Consider the following 19,224-nt stretch of genomic DNA (forward strand, 5'->3'; position numbering starts at 1 on the left):
AAGATTTTGTCATAAAGGAGTTGGAGTGCCTTTGGAGAGTTTGATCAGAGTAATGACATTATTTGATGTTTTTTTTTTTAAAGCTCATCCAGGATGCTATGTTAAAAAATAGACTATAAGAGAACAAGAGTAGAAGCAGGGAGAATTTCAAAGAGGCTACAGTAGTAGTTCAGGAGAGAGAGAGGTGGTACCAGTGGAGATCTGAGAAGTAGTGAAGATATATTTTGGTACATTTTGAATATATTTGATAATATATTCAAATGTATTTGATAATCTTGGACATATTTTTAAATTGATGAGCTGAATGTTATGACAGGAGAAGAATAAAAGATTAATTGCAGGTTTTTGGCGAGAGCACTTGGAAAGAGCTGCTATTTACTGACATGAGAGATGAGAGATTTGGAGGGAGAAATCCAAGAGTACTGTTTTGGACAAAAATTGTGAGACTCCCGGTAGCTATCCAAGTGGAAATATCAAAAAGGAAATACTAAATTCCCAAACAGGAATATTATATATGAGAATCTGGAGTTCAGGGAAGAGAAAGGGGTTAGGTGTATAAAGTCTGGCTCTTGCTCTGTTGTAGATGATCTACCCTTCCTTTTTGAAAGCACTTAGAATAACTATAACACATCAAGATACATTTTCTCCCTGAAAGTTACTTAGCTGTGGTCTCAGGATGTGACTAAATTCCCCTATCCAGCTCCACTTTCAACCTCAGATTTTAGAAGACAGAATAACCAAATGTCTAAGCCCATGTCATTTGAGCATCCTTGGACTGGTGCTATCACTTAAGTCATCGTTACCACTAATGACTATAGCAAGTATGATAAACAGGTAACATTCAAAGTTCTGGTTAGTATATGATCACCGTCAAACATTCATAAGCCTTTTGATGAGGTGAAAAATCTTACACATTCATGATGAAATTGTATCAGGGTGCGCCTGGGTGGCTCAGTCGGTTAAGTGTCCGACTTCAGCTCAGGTCATGATCTTGCGGACTGTGGGTTCGAGCCCCGTGCCAGGCTCTGTGCAGACAGCTCAGAGCCTGGAGCCTGCTTTGGATTATGTGTCTCCCTCTCTCTGCCTCTCCCCTGCTCACACCTCTCTCTCTCTTTCAAAAGTAAATAAACATTTAAAAAAAATTTTTTTAAAGAAATTGTATCAGTTAACAGATTTACTGCACAAACAAAATGGGATGTCTATGAAAGCTGTTTCTGTAGTATTTAAAGTCTTTAATTGTAACTTTTAAAAAATTTCTGAAGGAGGGGGGAATTCAAACCTATAGAAAAGTTTGTGGATGTTCAACCATTTCTTCATCTAGATTCACCAATTGTTACTATTTGCTGCATTTGCTTTATCACCTTTTTTTTTAAGATTTTATTTTTAATTAATCTCTACACCCAACATGGGTCTCAAACTTAACAACCCTGAGATCAAGAGTCGCATGTTCTATGGACTGAGCCAGCCAGGTGCCCTGCTTCATCACTTTTCATGCACACATGTTTTCTAAACAATTTGAAAGTAAATTGTAAGCATCTTGACACTTCTCCTTAAACACGTCAGCATGTCTCCCTTAAAAATAAAGACATTCTCCTATATAATTACATACCATTATTACATACAACACATTTAATAATGACTTAATATTAAATAACACACAATCCATATTCAAATTTCTCCAATTGTCAAAAAATATCCTATAATATAGTTGTTGTATTAACTTCCTATGGCTTAATTAGAAAGTCTTTGCAGATGTAACAACTTGCAATTGACCCTTGAACAACAAGGATCTTGGGACACTGACCCCTGAGCAGTCAAAAATCTGCAAATGAATTTTGATTTCCCCCAAGCCTACTGTTGGCTGGAAGGAATCCTCTCCAATAACATTAGTCATTAACACATATTTTGTATGCTATATGTATTATATACTATTGTCTTATAATAAAGTAGGCTAAAGAAAAAATGTTAAGAAAATCATAAGGAAGAGAAAATATATTTTGAGCCCTGTGCTGTATTTATTGAAAAATATGTGTACAAATGGAACCGTACAGTTCAAGTGTGTTGTTTAAGGTCACCTAAGTGTATTAAAAACTTTGTGGCTTAAAACACACACATGTATGCTCTTACATTTCTGGAGGTCAGAAGTACAAAATCAGTTTCACCAAGTGGAAACCAAGACTGCTCTCTCCAAAAGCTCTAGGGAGAGAATCCATTTCCAAACATTTTTGAAAAGCTTCTAGAGGGGGCTTTTTTTGTTCCTGGTCCCTTCTTTCCTCTTCAAAGCCAGCATCACATCATCTTCAAATCTCTCTCTGCTTTTATCACCTTCTTTCCCTTCTTGGCTTTCTGCTTTACTCTGATAAGGACCCTGGTGATTACATTTGGGGTTCCCGCAAAGAATTGAGGATATTTTCCTATTTCCAAATCATATCAGTAAAATCCCCTTTGCCATGTAATATTCACAGATTCTAGGGATTTAGATGTGCACATATTTGGGGGCCATATTCAGCTTACCACAGCTGTTGACTGCTGTTATGGGTTGAATTGTGTCCCCTGAAAAGATGTTGAAATATGACTCCACAGTGCCTTAGAAAGTGGCCTTATTTGGAAATAGGGTCTTTGCAGAGATGTACAGGCATGTCTCTGAGATCCTGTGGGTTTGGTTCCAGACTACCGCAAGCGAGTCCAATGACATTTTTGGTTTCCCAGTGCATATAAAAGTTATGTTAACACTATACTGTATTTTATTAAGTGTGCAATAGCATTATGTCAAAAAAAAAAAAAAACCCTGATATATATACACCTTAATTACAACATTTTATTGCCAAAAAACGCTATCACATGAGCTTTCAGCAAGTTGTAATCACTGATCGCAATCACCATAACAAATATAATAATGAAAGTCTGAAATATTGTGAAACTACCAAAACGTGACAGAGACACTAAGTGAATAGATGGTGTTGGAAAATGGCGCAGACTTCCGCCATATAGTGTTGCTGCAAGCCTTCAGTTTGTAAAAAATGCAGTATCTACAAAGCACAATAAAATGACATATGCCTGTAATCAATTTAAAATGAGGTCATCGGGGTGGACCCTAATCCAATGTGACCAGTGTCCCTATGAAGATGTAGAAACACAGGAAGAAAACTGAGCCAGAAGTCAGAGTTATGCTGTCACGTGTCAAAAAATAGCTGAGGCTACCCAAGGTGAAAAATAAGCAAGGATTCTCCTTGAGAGCCTTCAGAGGGACAGGACTCTAGCAGCACCTTCAGATTTCTAGCCTCCAGAGCTATGGCAGGATAAATCTCTGTTGTTTTCAGTCGCTCAGTTCATGGTACTTTGTTATGTCAGCCCTAAAAAACTAATACAAATACTACAATTTTAAATAATAGAATTACATTTTTATTTTTTTAATTTTTATTAAAAAAAAATTTTTTTTAATGTTCATTTACTTTTGAGACAGAGAGAGACAGAGCATGAACGGGGGAGGGTCAGAGAGAAAGAGGGAGACACAGAATCTGAAACAGGCTCCAGGCTCTGAGCTGTCAGCACAGAGCCCGACTTGGGGCTCGAACTCACAAGCCGTGAGATCATGACCTGAGCGGAAGTCGGACGCTCAACCGACTGAGCCACCCAGGCGCCCCTTGTTTAAGTTTTAAAATCACATCTGTGATTTGTTTAAATCTCAGACATTCCTTCTTGATGGTAATATTAACCTCTGGCCCTGGTCACATACTGATTTTAACACTTGGAGACTTACTCCAAACATGTAGTTTGGAGCCCCTCTATTTTTTTCTTATCTACCCTATTTATCCTCTGAGACCTTTCAGGACAAAAGGCCTATCATCTTTTATGCTGGGAAATTATGTGCTATTATTTCTCAAATATTTCAAGAGTCAAAGTAGTTGAAATAAAATACATCAGACAAACAGGCTTAACCGGATATCCGAAGGTACAGCAGGGCTCCAAGGTTGGCTGAATTCCAGGAGTGGCTCAGAACACTGATCCTCCCCTGAAGATGTTCCTTCTTCTAGTGTTGTCTACAATTCTTTGCCTTCACACCCCAGAGCACTCCATCCTTTGCCCTTCAAAGAAACTTCTTTCCCAAAAGATAAAAGCAATCTACATTCCCTTAGTTACTTCAATTTCTGAAATGTTTGTGCTAATCAGATAGGTCTAGATTTCTGAACTAATCAATGTGCAAAGGGGGCTGGGATTACACTCCAACCAATCAGGCCAACCCTGTAGGATTTGTTGTCTGGGAAACACATGTGACAGTGGTTCTCAAATTTCCCTGCCCGTTAAAGTCACTTGGAGAGCTTTTTAAAAATCACCCAAGTGCAGGGGCGCCTGGGTGGCTCAGTCGGTTAAACGGCCGACTTCGGCTCCGGTCACGATCTCGCGGTCCGTGAGTTCGAGCCCCGCGTCAGGCTCTGTGCCGACAGCTCAGAGCCTGGAGCTTGTTTCGGATTCTGTATCTCCCTCTCTCTGACCCTCCCCTGTTCATGCTCTGTCTCTCCCTGTCTCAAAAATAAATAAAAAGTTAAAAAAAAATTAAAAAAAAAATCACCCAAGTGCAGACTGTTAGATCCCAAACCACTTAGATAAGAATTTCTGGGGATGTCATCCAAGCATCAGTATTTTTTAAAGTTCTCCAGGTGATTACAATAGACAGTCCAATCTGAGAAACACATAAGGGATTAGGTGGATTCCTTAATGAAAATCAGGACGCTATTAGAAAAACAGAATAAGAAAAATAAATGCTACAGTAATATTATTATAGGACTATCAACTACTAAGTTGTATTTCATGACACATAAGAAGAAATAACATTTTCAAGAATACATTAAAGCTGGGCACCTCGGTGGCTCGGTTGGGCGGCCAACTTCAGCTCAGGTCATGATCTCACAGCTGGTGAGTTTGAGCCCCCCATGCGGCTCTGTGCTGACAGCTCATAGCCTGGAGCCTGCTTCAGATTCTGTGTCTCCCTTTCTCTCTGCCCCTCCCCTGCTCACATTCTGTCTTTCTCTCTCAAAAATATTTTTTTTTTTTTTTAAAGAATACATTAAGGAGTCAAGGAGAAATAGTCTGGAAGAATACTTTAAGGTGATAGTCCTTCATCCCCATTCCTCTGTGTTTGTGTTCTTTTCCCTGAGTACTACATGCACTCTCAAATTGCCAACGCCATATATCCACCTGAATATTAAAAGCTTCTCAAATTTGACTCAGAACTCTAGATCACTTTTCAGTGCCCCAAAAGCCATACCTCCTCCCAATATTCATCCTCATTAATAGCACCAGATGTTCAAATAAAAAACTTAGGGTTTTTGCTTTTAACTACATCTTATTCCTCACCAAAACCTATCACTTTTACCTCCAAAATCGAATCCTAATTCCAACATATTTAACCATCACATTATCATTGTACTCCAATCCAACAGGTCTAGACTACCAGTGGTTCTCACACTTTAGCAACCATCAGAATCAGCCAGAGGACCTGTTAACACTGATTACTGGGGCCTGAAATTTTCATTTTTGATTGATTCTCAGGTAATACTGACGCTGCTCATCTGAGACCAGACTTTAGTAATCACTGCTCTACTTCACAACACTGCTATATAGCCTAGTAGTTGGTTTTCTTGCTTCTACTATGGACAACCTAGAATCTAGATCCACTAAGCAACCAGAGTAATTTTTTTTTTTTTTTTTTTTTTTTTTTTTTTGGTAAGGAGCAGCAGGCAGAAGTTTATTACAGATCAGAAAGTATGAATAGTATGAAGTCTCTCTTTACAGAGAGGGGGCATTTACAATGCCCCCAGAGTATTCGTTAAGGCTAATGAGGTCATGTGTGCAGATCCTTGCCTAAAACAATCCAAGAGTTCCCAAAACACCGAGAACAAACTCTCAAGCCAATCTAACTCCTTTTCACTTTCCCAGCCATATTGGGGCTTTCTACTCGGCTAGCATTTTACACTCTCCTGCTTCAGAAATTACGCATATGTTGTACCCATTCTGTGGAAATAGCCTTCAAATTGGACAAGCTTTTCTAATAATTCTCATCACGACCATGTATTAGGCAATTTTGAGGATTTGCACCAGCATTAACGGTTACTAGGTATCAAAATCCGCTTAATTCTTCCCATGAATGAAGAAAAAAAAGAGCAGGTGCTCGTGAATCAGGGATACCGAGTCAATGAATTTGTCAGAAGCAAAACTAAAAGTTATCCTTTTTAGTTCACAACTCTAAAGCACATGATGGAAAGACTGAAGTACCACCACCGTTTTACCAATTGGGAACACCAACCAGATAGTTGGTTGCACCTTTGTTAACCTGACAACTTCCTTATCCACCATAAATAAGTTAATGAAAACAAACACAGCATTTCTCAACGTTAACGACTTAGCAACGCACACGTTCAACTCTACGCAGCAAAGCCAAAGCCAGTTTCAAGGGAGGTCCTCTACAAGCCAAGTAACATCATTTCCCATTACGTTCTTCTACCCAACTATACAGGAACTACTCTATCGTCTAACTAAAAAAGAAAAGGAAAGGTCACTTGTGCTTCACAAAAGAATTCGGTGTACTGAAAGAAAAACCCCAAAGGCAAACTAGGAACCATAATAGAGAAAACGAACAGCGTCTTTCCCCGAGAAGGTGGGTGGCTCTGAAAAGAGCCTTTGGAGTCAAGCGGCCGGCGACCCGTGCGAGCGCCGAGTCCCGGCAGGGACTCACTTGGAGCTGGTGTACTTGGTGACGGCCTTGGTGCCCTCGGACACGGCGTGCTTGGCCAGCTCGCCGGGCAGCAGCAGGCGCACGGCGGTCTGGATCTCCCGGGAGGTGATGGTCGAGCGCTTGTTGTAATGCGCCAGGCGGGAGGCCTCGCCGGCGATGCGCTCGAAGATGTCGTTGACGAACGAGTTCATGATGCCCATGGCCTTGGACGAGATGCCGGTGTCGGGGTGCACCTGCTTGAGCACCTTGTACACGTAGATGGAGTAACTCTCCTTGCGGCTGCGCTTGCGCTTCTTGCCGTCCTTCTTCTGGGCTTTGGTGACCGCCTTCTTCGAGCCCTTCTTGGCCGCGGGGGCGGACTTTGCCGGCTCGGGCATAGCGGCGAGCACAAGGCACGGACGCCGACCACCGGGAACGCAAACCCCACCGTAGGGCCGAGGCTACCGGAAGCGACTCGGTACTTAAAGAGGCCCCACGCAAATTAAGGTTCTGGTTACGCTGCGTCGTGATTCGCGAGTTTTCGGCCGCGCTCCTGCGAGGGGGACGAGATTATGTAAATGAGCGGATTCTGGCCGAGCCGGCCTATTGGTCGTCAGAACAAAGATCTGCCTTAGCCAATCAAAGTGCCCCGTAGACAATCCGGGTTCTGCCTATAAAAGGCTGAAGCGGCGGCGTTTGCGGCGACTATTCTCGGCCGTCAAGCGGGAGGTGGTCGCGGTGAGCGTAGCCATCATGTCTGGCCGTGGCAAACAAGGAGGCAAGGCCCGCGCCAAGGCCAAGTCTCGCTCGTCCCGCGCTGGCCTGCAGTTCCCGGTGGGGCGAGTGCACCGCCTGCTGCGCAAGGGCAACTACGCCGAGCGGGTGGGGGCCGGCGCGCCGGTCTACATGGCGGCGGTGCTGGAGTACCTGACGGCGGAAATTCTGGAGCTGGCGGGGAACGCGGCCCGCGACAACAAGAAGACGCGCATCATCCCCCGCCACCTGCAGCTGGCCATCCGCAACGACGAGGAACTGAACAAGCTGTTGGGCAAAGTCACCATCGCCCAGGGCGGCGTGCTGCCCAACATCCAGGCCGTGTTGCTCCCCAAGAAGACGGAGAGCCACCACAAGGCAAAGGGCAAGTGAGGCCGGCGTCCGGAAGCTCAGCCAGCCCTGGTGGCAAAGGGGTACCCGTGAAATCAAAGGCTCTTTTAAGAGCCACCCACCCTTTCAAATAAAGAGTTGTTCACAGTAGCGACTCTTCTCCGTTCCACTATTGGCCAGTAGTCGCCGAGCCGCTCCTGGCCTCTCAAATCTTGCGCCTCAACCATCTCGTAGATCTTACTTAGGACTTGAAGGCAGGGAGAGGAGCCAGAGCCCGTTGGGCGCAGCCACGGTCGACTGCGCTAGGAGTAGTACTGTTGGGTGGCCCCCGGGCTCCTCCCTCGGGAGTGGGTGCCAAGTACGCGACTCCCGGGCTCGCGAGGCCTTTGCCCAACACACACGTGCACCCCCAGTCGGCAGGGGAGCTGGCAGTTTGCGGGAGTGTGGCGGCCCTGACCTTGGCTTAGCTGAGCCGCCTGTCTCAAGTAAAAGTGAGGAGGCCGCCTTCGAAGCGGAGGGACAGGTCCCCGCTTGGGTTCCCGGAGGCGGGATCTTGCGCTCGGGAGGCGAGGGGGTGGGGTGAGACCGACAACTTTCCCATCCGAAAAGTACCGACAAGGCGGGAAAAGAAGATCCATCACACCAACGAGGGGGCTCTTGGAAGGGGACAAGGCGCTTTGGGGGGCGGGGAGCAAACGGAAGAGTGAGGTGGGAGTTGGGGAGCCCGCGAGGGAAGGAAGAGGGTACTGCGCGGCAAAGGGGTAAAAGGGTCAGGGAGGAAGATTCGGACAGAGTTGAGCTCAAAAATGAGCCCCCCCCCCCCCCCCCCGCCTCCCGCCTCCCCGCCCGCGGAAAAGAAAGGAAAAACAAGGTAGGAGAAAGACTTGGCGAACTGGAAAGTAGAAAGCGAGGCGAGTGGGCGGGGTAGGGAGGATTCTGCCCAGGCCAATGAGTGATGCCGGGGCGGGTGACGTCACAGCCAATGGACAGCCAGCGCGGGACTTTCAATTATCGCCCCGCCCGATCGGAAGAAGACGGTGCCTATAAAGAGTGCGGCGGCGGGCCGAGGCCCCGTTACTCTCGCTGCCGCTGCGCTGGTGAGTTGGTGTTTTGGTTCGCTATGGCCCGTACAAAGCAGACCGCCCGCAAGTCGACCGGCGGCAAGGCCCCGCGGAAGCAGCTGGCCACCAAGGCGGCCCGCAAGAGCGCGCCCGCCACGGGCGGCGTGAAGAAGCCGCACCGCTACCGGCCGGGCACCGTGGCCCTGCGGGAGATCCGGCGCTACCAGAAGTCCACCGAGCTGCTGATCCGCAAGCTGCCGTTCCAGCGGCTGGTGCGCGAGATCGCGCAGGACTTCAAGACGGACCTGCGCTTCCAGAGCTCGGCCGTGATGGCGCTGCAGGAGGCGAGCGAGGCCTACCTGGTGGGGCTGTTCGAGGACACGAACCTGTGCGCTATCCACGCCAAGCGCGTCACCATCATGCCCAAGGACATCCAGCTGGCTCGCCGCATCCGCGGGGAGCGGGCTTAAAGTGCGCGCTCGGCTCGAGGTTCCATCCCATCCAAAGGCTCTTTTCAGAGCCACCCACGACGGCACCTGAAAGAAGCTGTGCCACTCGTCTTCGCTCTCTCCCGGCCGACGCTCTCATACTCTACCACCTCCCCTGTACAAAGCAGACCCGCCCCCCCCCCCCCCCCCGCACCGGGCGGATGAGACACCAGAACCGGGTAAAGCTGAGTGTCTCCCGGCAGGTAGCTCGCGGGGCCACGCGCCGAGTCCAGGGGCGTCCCGTCCCGTTTGTTGGCTCCCTTTTTCGGGTGCGGCCAGGACCCCCACTTCGGCCTCTGTGGGGCGGGCATGCGTGCTCTCTTCCTGGGGTGTCCTCACGTGCCCCACGGTGGCCCCGGGTTGTAAGCTGTCGGGACAGGAGACGAGGGGCCTTGGGCTCCAGGACGGGCCGAGACGACGAAGAGTCCCTAGGGAGCGGTCCGGACTCGGCTGGCCCGGCTTCTTCCCCAGCGGGTGCGCTGCTCCCGCGGCCTCCACACCCCCGCCGGAAGTGGCCCCCAGAGGCGCGGCGCTCCGGCTGGTGGGACGGGGCAAATCCGCCACCCGCCACCTTGGTACCGCCAGGTATCTGCTAGGTCGTCGTCGGGATTCCCAAACCCTGCCTGCACGTCGGGTGTCGGTAACGCCCAGGTTGCCCCGGGCAGCGGGACACTTAGCGGGTGCCATTCATCCCCTTCACCCACTTTGTCAAAACTCCCTTGCTCGCCGCAGCGACGTTGCCAGAGGTCTCGCGCTCTGCACTTTCTCACCCCGCCTTTCTCGCCCCGCCCCGCCCCGCCCTTTGTTTTGAATGCCAAGGAACCTTAAGGAAGAAGGTAGGATTGGGCAGCTCCGGGCAGGAGCACACAGGACAAAGAGGGTCTGGCTTGTGTGGCCCAGCATTCAGCTCTGACAGTCCTATGGGTTTCGCTAAAACAGCGGCGGTGGGAAGATGGACCGGGATTCAAAGGCCTCCTCAACACGACACCACTCCCCGGGAGCTCCGCCTGGTCGGTATCCTTCCCTGCTCACGTCCACAGCAGGAGACGCGCGATTCTTCCAGGAGGACAACCCCACATGCAGAGACATTTGAGGAGTTTTGTGCAGGTACTTGAGTTATCCAGCGCGGGGGCGCTCAGTAGTTCAAGCTCTCGGGCGGCTGGAACCAAGGGAAGGCAGAGCACGCCCTGCTCCCTTCCCCTCCTTGCCCACGTCTGTCTGCCCCAGCATCTGTGCGGGCGGAGGCTTGAGTTTCTCTCCGAGGGGCCACTCTTATTACACCAGATGAAATGGAAGTCTTCACGCCTCTCGGGGTCTTAGAAATGAGTCTGTTTACCTAGAAGAGTGGGGCAGGACCTCGGGAAGCTGGCATTACACGAGCAAGCACTCAAACACCAGCGGCTGTGTGCGTCTCAGATGACACCTCTTATCCTTGATCGTCGTTTATGTACACCCGGAAGAGACCAGAGTTGGTGGTTTCGTTCACACAGAGATTGGTGAAAATTCACCGAGGGGAACAGAAACAGGCAGAGATAACTTTTGAAAACTTTTGCCCTTTGCAAGGAGTGTGGGGAGGAAAGAAAGAGAGAGAGGAAGGAAGGAAGAAAACTTTTTCTGCTCCTGCCAGAGGGTCCCCAGTTTTCAGCCCCAGACTCAGAGATTTTCAGAATAGGCCCTGTGACCGGCTGAATTGTGTCTCTCCTCCCCGCCCCCCCCCCCCCCCCCCCCAGCAATTCCTGTGTTGAAGCTCTAACTCCTAGTACCTCAGAAGGTGACTGTATTTGGAGATAGGGCCTTTGAAGAGGCATTTAAGTTAAAATGTCATTAGGATGTGCTCTCATCCTATATGAGTAGTGTCTTTTTTATAAGAGGAGATCAGGACACAGTCAGCACAGAGGGACGACCATAAGAGGACACAGTGAGAAGGCAGCCACCTGCAGGCTAAGGAGAGGCCTCAGAGGAAACCAAACCTGATGACATCTTGATCTTGGACTTCTTAACACAAAAAAAGGTTTTTTTGTAAGTTTTTATTTATTTATTTTGAGAGAGAGAGAGAGAGAGAGAGAGCACCAGGGGCGGGGGTACACAGAGAGAATCCCTAGCAGGCTCCATACAGCGCAGAGTCCAACGCGGGTCTCCAACCCACAAACGGTGAGATTATGACCCGAGCCAAAGTCTGGCACTTAACCAACTGAGCCACCCAGGTGCCCCTTGATCTTGGACTTCTAGCCTCTAGAGCTGGGAGTCGGTAAATTTCTGTTGTTTAAGCCAGGCAGTCTGGTATCTTGCGAGGGCAGCCCTAGGACATCAATACAGGCCCCATGGTCTCTGCCCGGGGCCTCATTCCCTGCTCAGACCAACAGTACGTGATGGGATCCCCTGTGACTTAGTTATAAGCAGAAGTAGCAGTGACTTGGAGCTCTGCAGGGATGACCCCTTTGCAGCCCGCATCTCTTGTCCGTTGAAATTTGTTTCCAAAAGTGCAGCCTGAAGTCTTCAAAGGCAGAATTACGTTCCAGAGTGGCAGAGCCCTTAGTGGCTCAGCAGACCCCTGATTTCCATGCCGGAGCCCTTCCTCCTCAGGATCCCATGCCTCAAACTGATACTACATCAGCTTCAACCAACCTAAAATACCAAAGATGCCCAAGACCTGCCCGTGGCCCTGAGATTTGAGAACAGCCTGCGGGCATCTGCCGTGGCTAAGGCAGTTCAGGGATTCCTGGCTTAGTGGGAATGGCTATGATCTGCCTTCACCCCTCTCCTCGCGTTTCTACCCACGTGTGCTCCTCCCACCACAACAAGTGGAGCGCTCGCTCCCCAAATCCACGATTGCAGGATGTGGAAGGAAAATAGGAAAGCAGAGGAGGAAGAGCACGGGGGAGTTAGGACCTGGCCCCTCACTGGTGCGGGACAGTGGTGGCCTTCCCTGGGTGGTCTTAACTGGTTTCCTGTCAAAGGTGAGCCCTTCAGAGGATGGACCTCGTCTGCATCACTAATCTGCCTTTCCGAGATATGGCCTTGCTGCCTAGTTGGCGGCCCCTAACTGGGCTTCCTGCTCTGATAGGCTATAGAGCAGTGGAGGGCTCTTTGCTCTGGGCTCATTCCGCGATGCTGGAGGAAAAATTAGCTTGATTTTTAGTGCAGTGCTTGTGCGTTACTGTGTACACACGTTTAGCTAGTAAAAACGATATTTCAGGATCTCTGCTCATTTTCTGAGGGTTCCATAAAAGGCTTTTTGCAATGGAATTTCCTTTGTAGGTGGTTTTGCAGTTTTCTTAAGACTTTTCCCTCCCCACCCCACCCCTTTTATCATCCTTAGCTGAACAACTCTTTCCCGGCTACTGGCTGCCAGAAACTCATTGAAGTGGACGACGAACGTGAACTTCGTACCTTTTATGAGAAGCGAACAGTCACAGAAGTTGCTGCTGATGCTCTAGGTGAAGAGTGTAAGGGTTACGTGTTCCAAATCAGTGGTGGCAATGACAAACAAGGCTTCCCCATGAAGCAGGGTGTCTTGACCCATGGCTGTGTCTGCCTGCTGCCGAGTACAGGGCCTTCCTGCCACCGACCCAGAAGGACTCTGGGGGAAGAAAGCACAGATCTGTTCAGGCTTGCATTGTGGATGTCAATCTCAGTGTTCTCAACTTGGTCATTGTAAAAAACGGGGAGAAGGATACTCCTGGACTCACTGATCCTACTGTGCCTTGTCGCCTGGGGGCCCCAAAGACCTAGCAGAATCCGCAAAGTTTTCAATCTCTCTAAGGAAGATGATGTCCGCCAGGATGTTGTGAGAAAGTCCCTAAACAAACAAAGTAGGAAACCTCATACCTGAGCGGCCAAGATTGGGCATCTTCTCACTCCATGTGTCCTCCAACACAGACGTCAGGGTACTGCTTTGAACAAGCAGTGCATGAAGACAAATAAGGAAGAGCCCGCAGAAAATGCTAACCTTTTGGCCAAGAGAATGAAGGAGGCCATAGGAACGGACTGCCAAGAGACAGAGGCTGTCTTCTCTAAGAGGTTCTACCTCTCGTCTGAGTCCAGTCAAAAATGAGATTTTGTAAGAGTGGCAAATAAATATTCATTTCTTTGTTGAATAAAACAAATGAATTTTTATTTATTGAGCGTCTCAGGGAAGCTCAGGAGCAGGAACTAGCCTGGTTGAGGATGGGGAACAAAATTCTAGGCCTAGGGGTAAGGGAAGAGACACCCAGAAGGAGGCGGGGTCTCTTCTGATTACCCCAAATAGTCCGCTGGGGCAAATGTGAGGGTACTTGGAGGACGCTCCTTGTACAGGGAAAAAGGGCACTTTTTCATAAGGGCACTTTTCATGCATTGTGTATAGATCATTAAAACTGTATTCCTCAGAGTGTACAAAAGATTTTTTTAAAAATCTGTCTTTCAGCTCTCCTACACAACAGCAGGTCTGGGTCTTGACAATGGAAGTGTTCTCTATTCAGCCTGACTGAGCCCCCTGTCTTCACATAGGGCCAGCAAACCACAGGCGGTGGAAGCAGGTGTATGCATACTCACTTTCTGAGGATTTGGAGCCTATTGACCCAGTCTTTCTCACCCAGCAGAGGGTCAGGCCTTGGCAGGACACTGCTGCCTTACCTATTAGCTGCCATATTGGTGATTTGCCTCAAGGGGCTAGGGCAACAGAATCTGATTCTCACTGTGAACATATTCTGGGAGGACTATGTGGAATTTCCCAGTGCCTTCAAGGGCTTCGTAAATTGCCACAGGCATTCTAGTGACAACTTGGACACCTGTTTGGCAATAGGACAAAGTTGACATCCCTGCCACTATCCTGTGAAATCCAAACTTCCTAGGCCTAATAGGAAACTTTTGGAATGTCTTTGTGGGTTTGAGAAACTAGGGTGAAAATTAGTACCAAAAACTAGTACCAAAAATTTTTAAGTCAGCATTAAAATCTAATTGTTTTAGGTACTTAAGTAATTTCCCACTTTCAGATCAGTCAGAAAGAAAAAAAAAAAAAAGTCAGGCAAAAAGCAATTCATGTTCTCTTCAAAAGCCTTCTCATGTCCAACCTGGTTGGAAAATCTGTCAGCCAAGGAGCTGGTATTGTTCATTGGACTTTGGGTCCTTTAATCAGAGCTGATGGTGGCCTCAGCTATAGCAGCAACTAGGAGTGGACAGAGATGAAGTGATGGATTTGAGGGAATTGTAGGGGGTAAAGTTGGTAAGATGTGGTGATTTAGGCATTTGGAGAATGCAAGAGAAAAAGGAGATTCTCCTTGACCCAAGGAACTAGGAGATGATAGAAGATTTCACTAAGGTGAAGAATTCAGGGAGAGCAAACTGCTTTTGGAACCAAGAAGATGCTTAAAGGCCCTTCTGACATTGATGTTGAGAATCCTGTTAACCATCTAGAAAGACGCATTCACCAGGAATTCTGAATATTAATCTATTCAGTAAAGGGGCTCACCTGGAAATACTTTGGGGGGAAGCCCTTAGCAGAAGGATAAGGGAATAAGGGCTAACAGAAGGCAGGGAATTGGATGAGATGTAGCCAGAAGTCCAGGAGAAGAGAAGAGGGCTGAGGCAGCACCCTGGGCAAGCAGGAGCAGTGAGGGGGCTGGTAGAAGAAGGGAACGTCAGGAGACAGAGGATAGCTGGTGACAGATGAGGACCACCAGGACAGCATATGTCCCAAGGAGGCATAGGTGGTAGCAACAGCACTGTATTATGCACACCATTCAGAAATGATGATAACCACTCATGTTCATCAAGCTCAGTCACTTTTTTTTAATGTTTATTTTATTTTTGAGAGAGAGAGCCTGAGCGGGGAAAGAGAGACACAGAATCCCCTCTTGTGAGAGAGAGAAATGAAGACACAGAATATGAAACAGGCTTCTGGTTCTGAGCTGTCAGCACAGAGCCTGACACGGGGTCTGAACCCAGGAACCACGATATCATGACCTGAGCTGAAGTCAGACACTTAACCGACTGAACCACCCAGGTGCCCCGTGGCTCAGTCACTTCTAACTATGCTTTCTACTGCATCTCTCTTTTAATCATCGACAACCCTGCAAGGCAGGTAGGTGTTTTCTCATCGTTTTACAGTCTAGGAAGCTTAAAGTATCTTGCCTAAGCTCCCACAGCTAGTGAGTGCCATGACCCAGGATTCCGCCTGAAATGCTAGGACTCCAAAATTCAAATTCCTAAGCAGAAAACATCAAGTGAAGAGGACATCCTGGCAGCTGAGCGGGGACGTGACGGGAGGTTCATGATGTACAGGGTTGAGGGCCTTGCTGCTTCAACGGACCCTTTGATACCTGCTTACCCACAGTCCACCTGTCACCACCACTATCAAGTGGAGAAAAACGTCTACCCTGTGCCAGAGTTGAGCTTTACAGTCTCCATCTCCTCCACCCTGTTACCTTCAGCAATGAAACACGTGCCCATGTGTCATGATCAGTACAGAGAAACAGAGGCTAAGTGCAAGGCCACAGACGCGAGTTGGAGTCCTGGCTCTGCCTCTTATTACCTATGAGGCTTTGGCAAGATGCTTCATCTCACCAGGCCTCAGTTCCTCATCTGTAAAATGGGGATAATAGTACCTGCCCAGTGGTGGTGTCTGGAGACGTTTAAAGAAAACAATTGCCATGAAGTGACAAGCCCACGTCTGATCCAAAATGAACAATAGGGAAAATATGTAAGACTATCATTAGCTATTTAGAAAAGTTGAAACAAAATTATGAAGGTAAATACCCTTACAATTCCCAAATTGCAAACCTTCCCTGGCTTTTAATTAATTAGATGCTCATTAGCCATTCCCCTGTTTACACAAGTTTGTTCTCGCCCTACCCAATGTCTGCAATTCACAGCTACTCCCATGACTGGGCATAACCCTTCCTTCCGTCCACGTATGTCCCCCACTTTGCAGGCTTACTGTTTAGTCTGTAAAATTCAGCCCTGTGATGCTCTCCTCATGTGCCCCCCACCCCACCACCCCTGCTCCTCCTCCTCAGACCAACAGCACTTTCCTCAGGTTCTAACAAGCATATGCTCTCCTCTGTTTTAGCAGTTCCTCCGGTATTGTTTATCCTTCCAGTTTCCCCATCAGATTCTGAGTTCCTTCGGGATGGGCATTTTGTCTTATTCATTTCTGTAAGTCAGGATCCTGACTGCCTAGACGGTCAGGGAATGCCTCATGCAGGACCTAAAAACCTTGGCCTCTGAATCTTTACCCGAAAGGACACACCACCCAGTACCCACACTCTCATCCCACCCACAACCCACCCGCCTCTCAGGGAACTCTCAGGAATTTGCAGGTCAGGAGCAGGCCTAGCCTGTACCCTGGAAGGAACTTCCTACAGGTTGTAACCCTTGTCCACAAATGGCTAAAGCCACCTAACTAGCCTGTTTCTGTGACCTTGGCTGAAGGCAGAGTTCACCACCACCGATCCCCTCAATGGAATCAGTGCTTCAAGGGTGATTCTTTAGGGAGGGGGGCACATTTGTGGTAAATTGGACAGCCCCCCCCCACCAAGATGTCCACATCATGATCCCTGCAACCTGTGAATATGTTACTTTATATAGCAAAGGGACTTTGCAGCTGTGATTAAATTCAGGACCCCGAGGCAAAATTTATCCTGGATTATCTGGGTGGGCCCTAAATATCATCACAACTGGCTTTATTAGAAAGAGAGAAGAGGTCTAATGGGGAGAAGGCAAAGTAATGACAGTGCTGAGGCCAGGGGCCAAGAGAGGCTAGCAGCCTCTAGAAGCTGAAAGAGACAGGAATGGATTCCCTCTCTAGAGCCTCCAGAAGGAATCAGTCCTTCTGACACTGATTTTCGCCCCTTAAGACTCATTTTGGGATTTTGACCTGGAGACTATAAGAGAATAAATTTGGGGTCGTTTGTTAAAGCAGGAAAAGGATACACACGGTCCTTTTCATTCATCAAAGACGCCAGGTTCTTTTAACTTGGTGAAGGGGGGGGGGTGGGGATCTGAGTGTCATCAGGAGCAGAGTAGGAAGTGTACTTGCAGAAAGGAGTGGGGGTGGGGTGGAGGAAGATGTGGCTGAGGAGGAAAAAGGGGTCTGGGAGACCTGGTGTTCCACAGTGAACAGGTTGGCTCCTCCACGGGCCTGACCAGCCTCCCTGACCTGCTTGGCCCGGAGTTCCTCAAGGCTTCCGTCTTCATGAGCGGCGCTGAGCGCTCCCAGACACTGCTTGGCCTCTCCCAGACCTGGGCCTCTGTAGGGCTCCCCAAGGCCATGCGGGGCAGGAAGAACCCAGACTCGCTTCACCTTCACTGTGGGCTTGTAGCAGTGGCCAAGCTCTTCTTGCTCTTGAGGAAAGCTCATACCCAAACTGCTGCTAGAACCTGTTAGGGTCCTAGGGCTGCCAAGATTCCCACAAACTTGGTAGCTTGAAGCAACAGGAATTCATATTCTCACATTTCTGGAGACGAGTGGTCCATCCAAAGTACCGAAGTATCAGCAGGGCCAGGCTTTCTCCAAAGCTTCCCCGGCGGAGGGCGGGGGGAGGGGGAGGGGGAAGAGGGCGCGGCGGCTTCCTCACCTTTTTCAACTTAAGTGGCTCCTGGCTTTCCTTGGCTTCTGGCAGCAAAATCTCCAATCTCTGCCTGTGTCTTCATATGGCCTTCTCCCCTGTGTCTTTCCCGCTCCTCTCTCTCTCTCTCTCTCTCTCTCTCTCTGTCTTTTTTTTCCTGAGTCCCATGTCTGTTTCTTTTTATTTACTTATTTATTTATTTTTAATTTTATTTATTTATTTTTTAAATTTACATCTACGTCAGTTAGCATAGAGTGCAATAATGATTTCAGGAGTAGATTCCAGTGATTCATCCCCTATGTGTAACACCCATAGTGCTCATCCCAACAAGTGTCCTCCTTAATGCCCCTTACCCATTTAGCCCGTCCCCCTACCCACAACCCCTCCAGAAACCCTCAGTTTGTTCTTTGCATTTAAGAGTCTCTTATGTTTTGTCCCCCTCCCTGTTTTTATATTATTTTTGCTTCCCTTCTCTTCCCTTATGTTCATCTGTTTTGTATCTCAAAGCCCTCATATGAGTGAAGTCATATGATATTTGTCTTTCTCTGACTAATTTCTCTTAGCATAATACCCTCCAGTTTCATCCATGTAGTTGCACAGGCAAGATTTCATTCTTTTTGATTGCCGAGTAATACTCCATTGTGTGTGTGTGTGTGTGTGTGTGTGTGTGTGTGTGTGTGTATCACATCTCTATCCATTCATCCATCGATGGACATTTGGGCTCTTTCCATACTTTGGCTACTGTTGATAGTGCTGCTATAAACATGGGGGTGCATGTGTCCCTTTGAAACAGCACACCTGTATCCCATGGATAAATACCAAGCAGTGCAATTGCTGGGTCATAGGGTCATTCTATTTTTAACTTTTTGAGGAAGCTCCATACTGTTTTCCAGAGTGGCTGCACCAGTTTGCATTCCCACCAGCAGTGCAAAAGAGATCCTCCTTCTCTGCATCCTCACCAACATCTGGTTTTAATTTGTATTTCCCTGATGATGAGGGATGTTGAACAGTTTTTCATTTTTCATTTCATTTTTTCATTTGTCTGTTGGCCATCTGGATGTCTTCTTTTCCTACTCCTTTCTCTTATTCCATCCTACATCCAGGAGAATTTCATCTAAACATCCTTAATTACATCTGCAAAGACCTTATTTCTAAATAGGGTCACATTTTGAGCTTCCAGGTGGACATGACTTTTGGGAGGACCCTATTCAACCCACTGCAGATTCTGAGCTCAGAGCCTCTTAGAGGGCCTTCTCAAAGCAGAACCAGACTTCCCCTAATTTTCTCTTTTTAGGTGCCCCTGCACTTTCCAT

The 19,224-nt window shown here is 48.0% G+C and overlaps 3 protein-coding genes and 1 pseudogene across 4 annotated transcripts; 3 read left to right on the forward strand and 1 right to left on the reverse strand.

The window, feature by feature from the left end:
• Positions 1 to 6,563: 6,563 nt before the first annotated feature.
• On the reverse strand, positions 6,564 to 7,281 carry LOC147578337 (histone H2B type 2-E-like). Its single transcript, XM_086718073.1, has one exon. It carries the CDS (start codon positions 7,108 to 7,110, stop codon positions 6,730 to 6,732), a length of 381 nt encoding a protein of 126 aa, XP_086574199.1. The 5' UTR covers positions 7,111 to 7,281; the 3' UTR covers positions 6,564 to 6,729.
• Positions 7,282 to 7,382: 101 nt separating this feature from the next.
• LOC147578338 (histone H2A type 2-A) lies at positions 7,383 to 7,966 on the forward strand. The gene has a single exon (XM_086718072.1). It carries the CDS (start codon positions 7,466 to 7,468, stop codon positions 7,856 to 7,858), a length of 393 nt encoding a protein of 130 aa, XP_086574198.1. The 5' UTR covers positions 7,383 to 7,465; the 3' UTR covers positions 7,859 to 7,966.
• Positions 7,967 to 8,740: 774 nt separating this feature from the next.
• LOC147578339 (histone H3-like) lies at positions 8,741 to 9,404 on the forward strand. Its single transcript, XM_086718070.1, has one exon. It carries the CDS (start codon positions 8,772 to 8,774, stop codon positions 9,345 to 9,347), a length of 576 nt encoding a protein of 191 aa, XP_086574196.1. The 5' UTR covers positions 8,741 to 8,771; the 3' UTR covers positions 9,348 to 9,404.
• A 144-nt stretch (positions 9,405 to 9,548) lies between these two features.
• Positions 9,549 to 13,639, forward strand: LOC112865247 (small ribosomal subunit protein eS6-like; annotated as a pseudogene). Its single transcript, XR_015255080.1, has 2 exons — positions 9,549 to 10,472; positions 12,685 to 13,639. The product of XR_015255080.1 is annotated as a small ribosomal subunit protein eS6-like (transcript).
• Positions 13,640 to 19,224: the final 5,585 nt, after the last annotated feature.

Source organism: Puma concolor, chromosome C1 (assembly GCF_028749965.1).
Source record: "Puma concolor isolate L17-30 chromosome C1, mPumCon1.1.hap2, whole genome shotgun sequence".
In the NCBI taxonomy this organism is placed as follows: domain Eukaryota; kingdom Metazoa; phylum Chordata; class Mammalia; order Carnivora; family Felidae; genus Puma; species Puma concolor.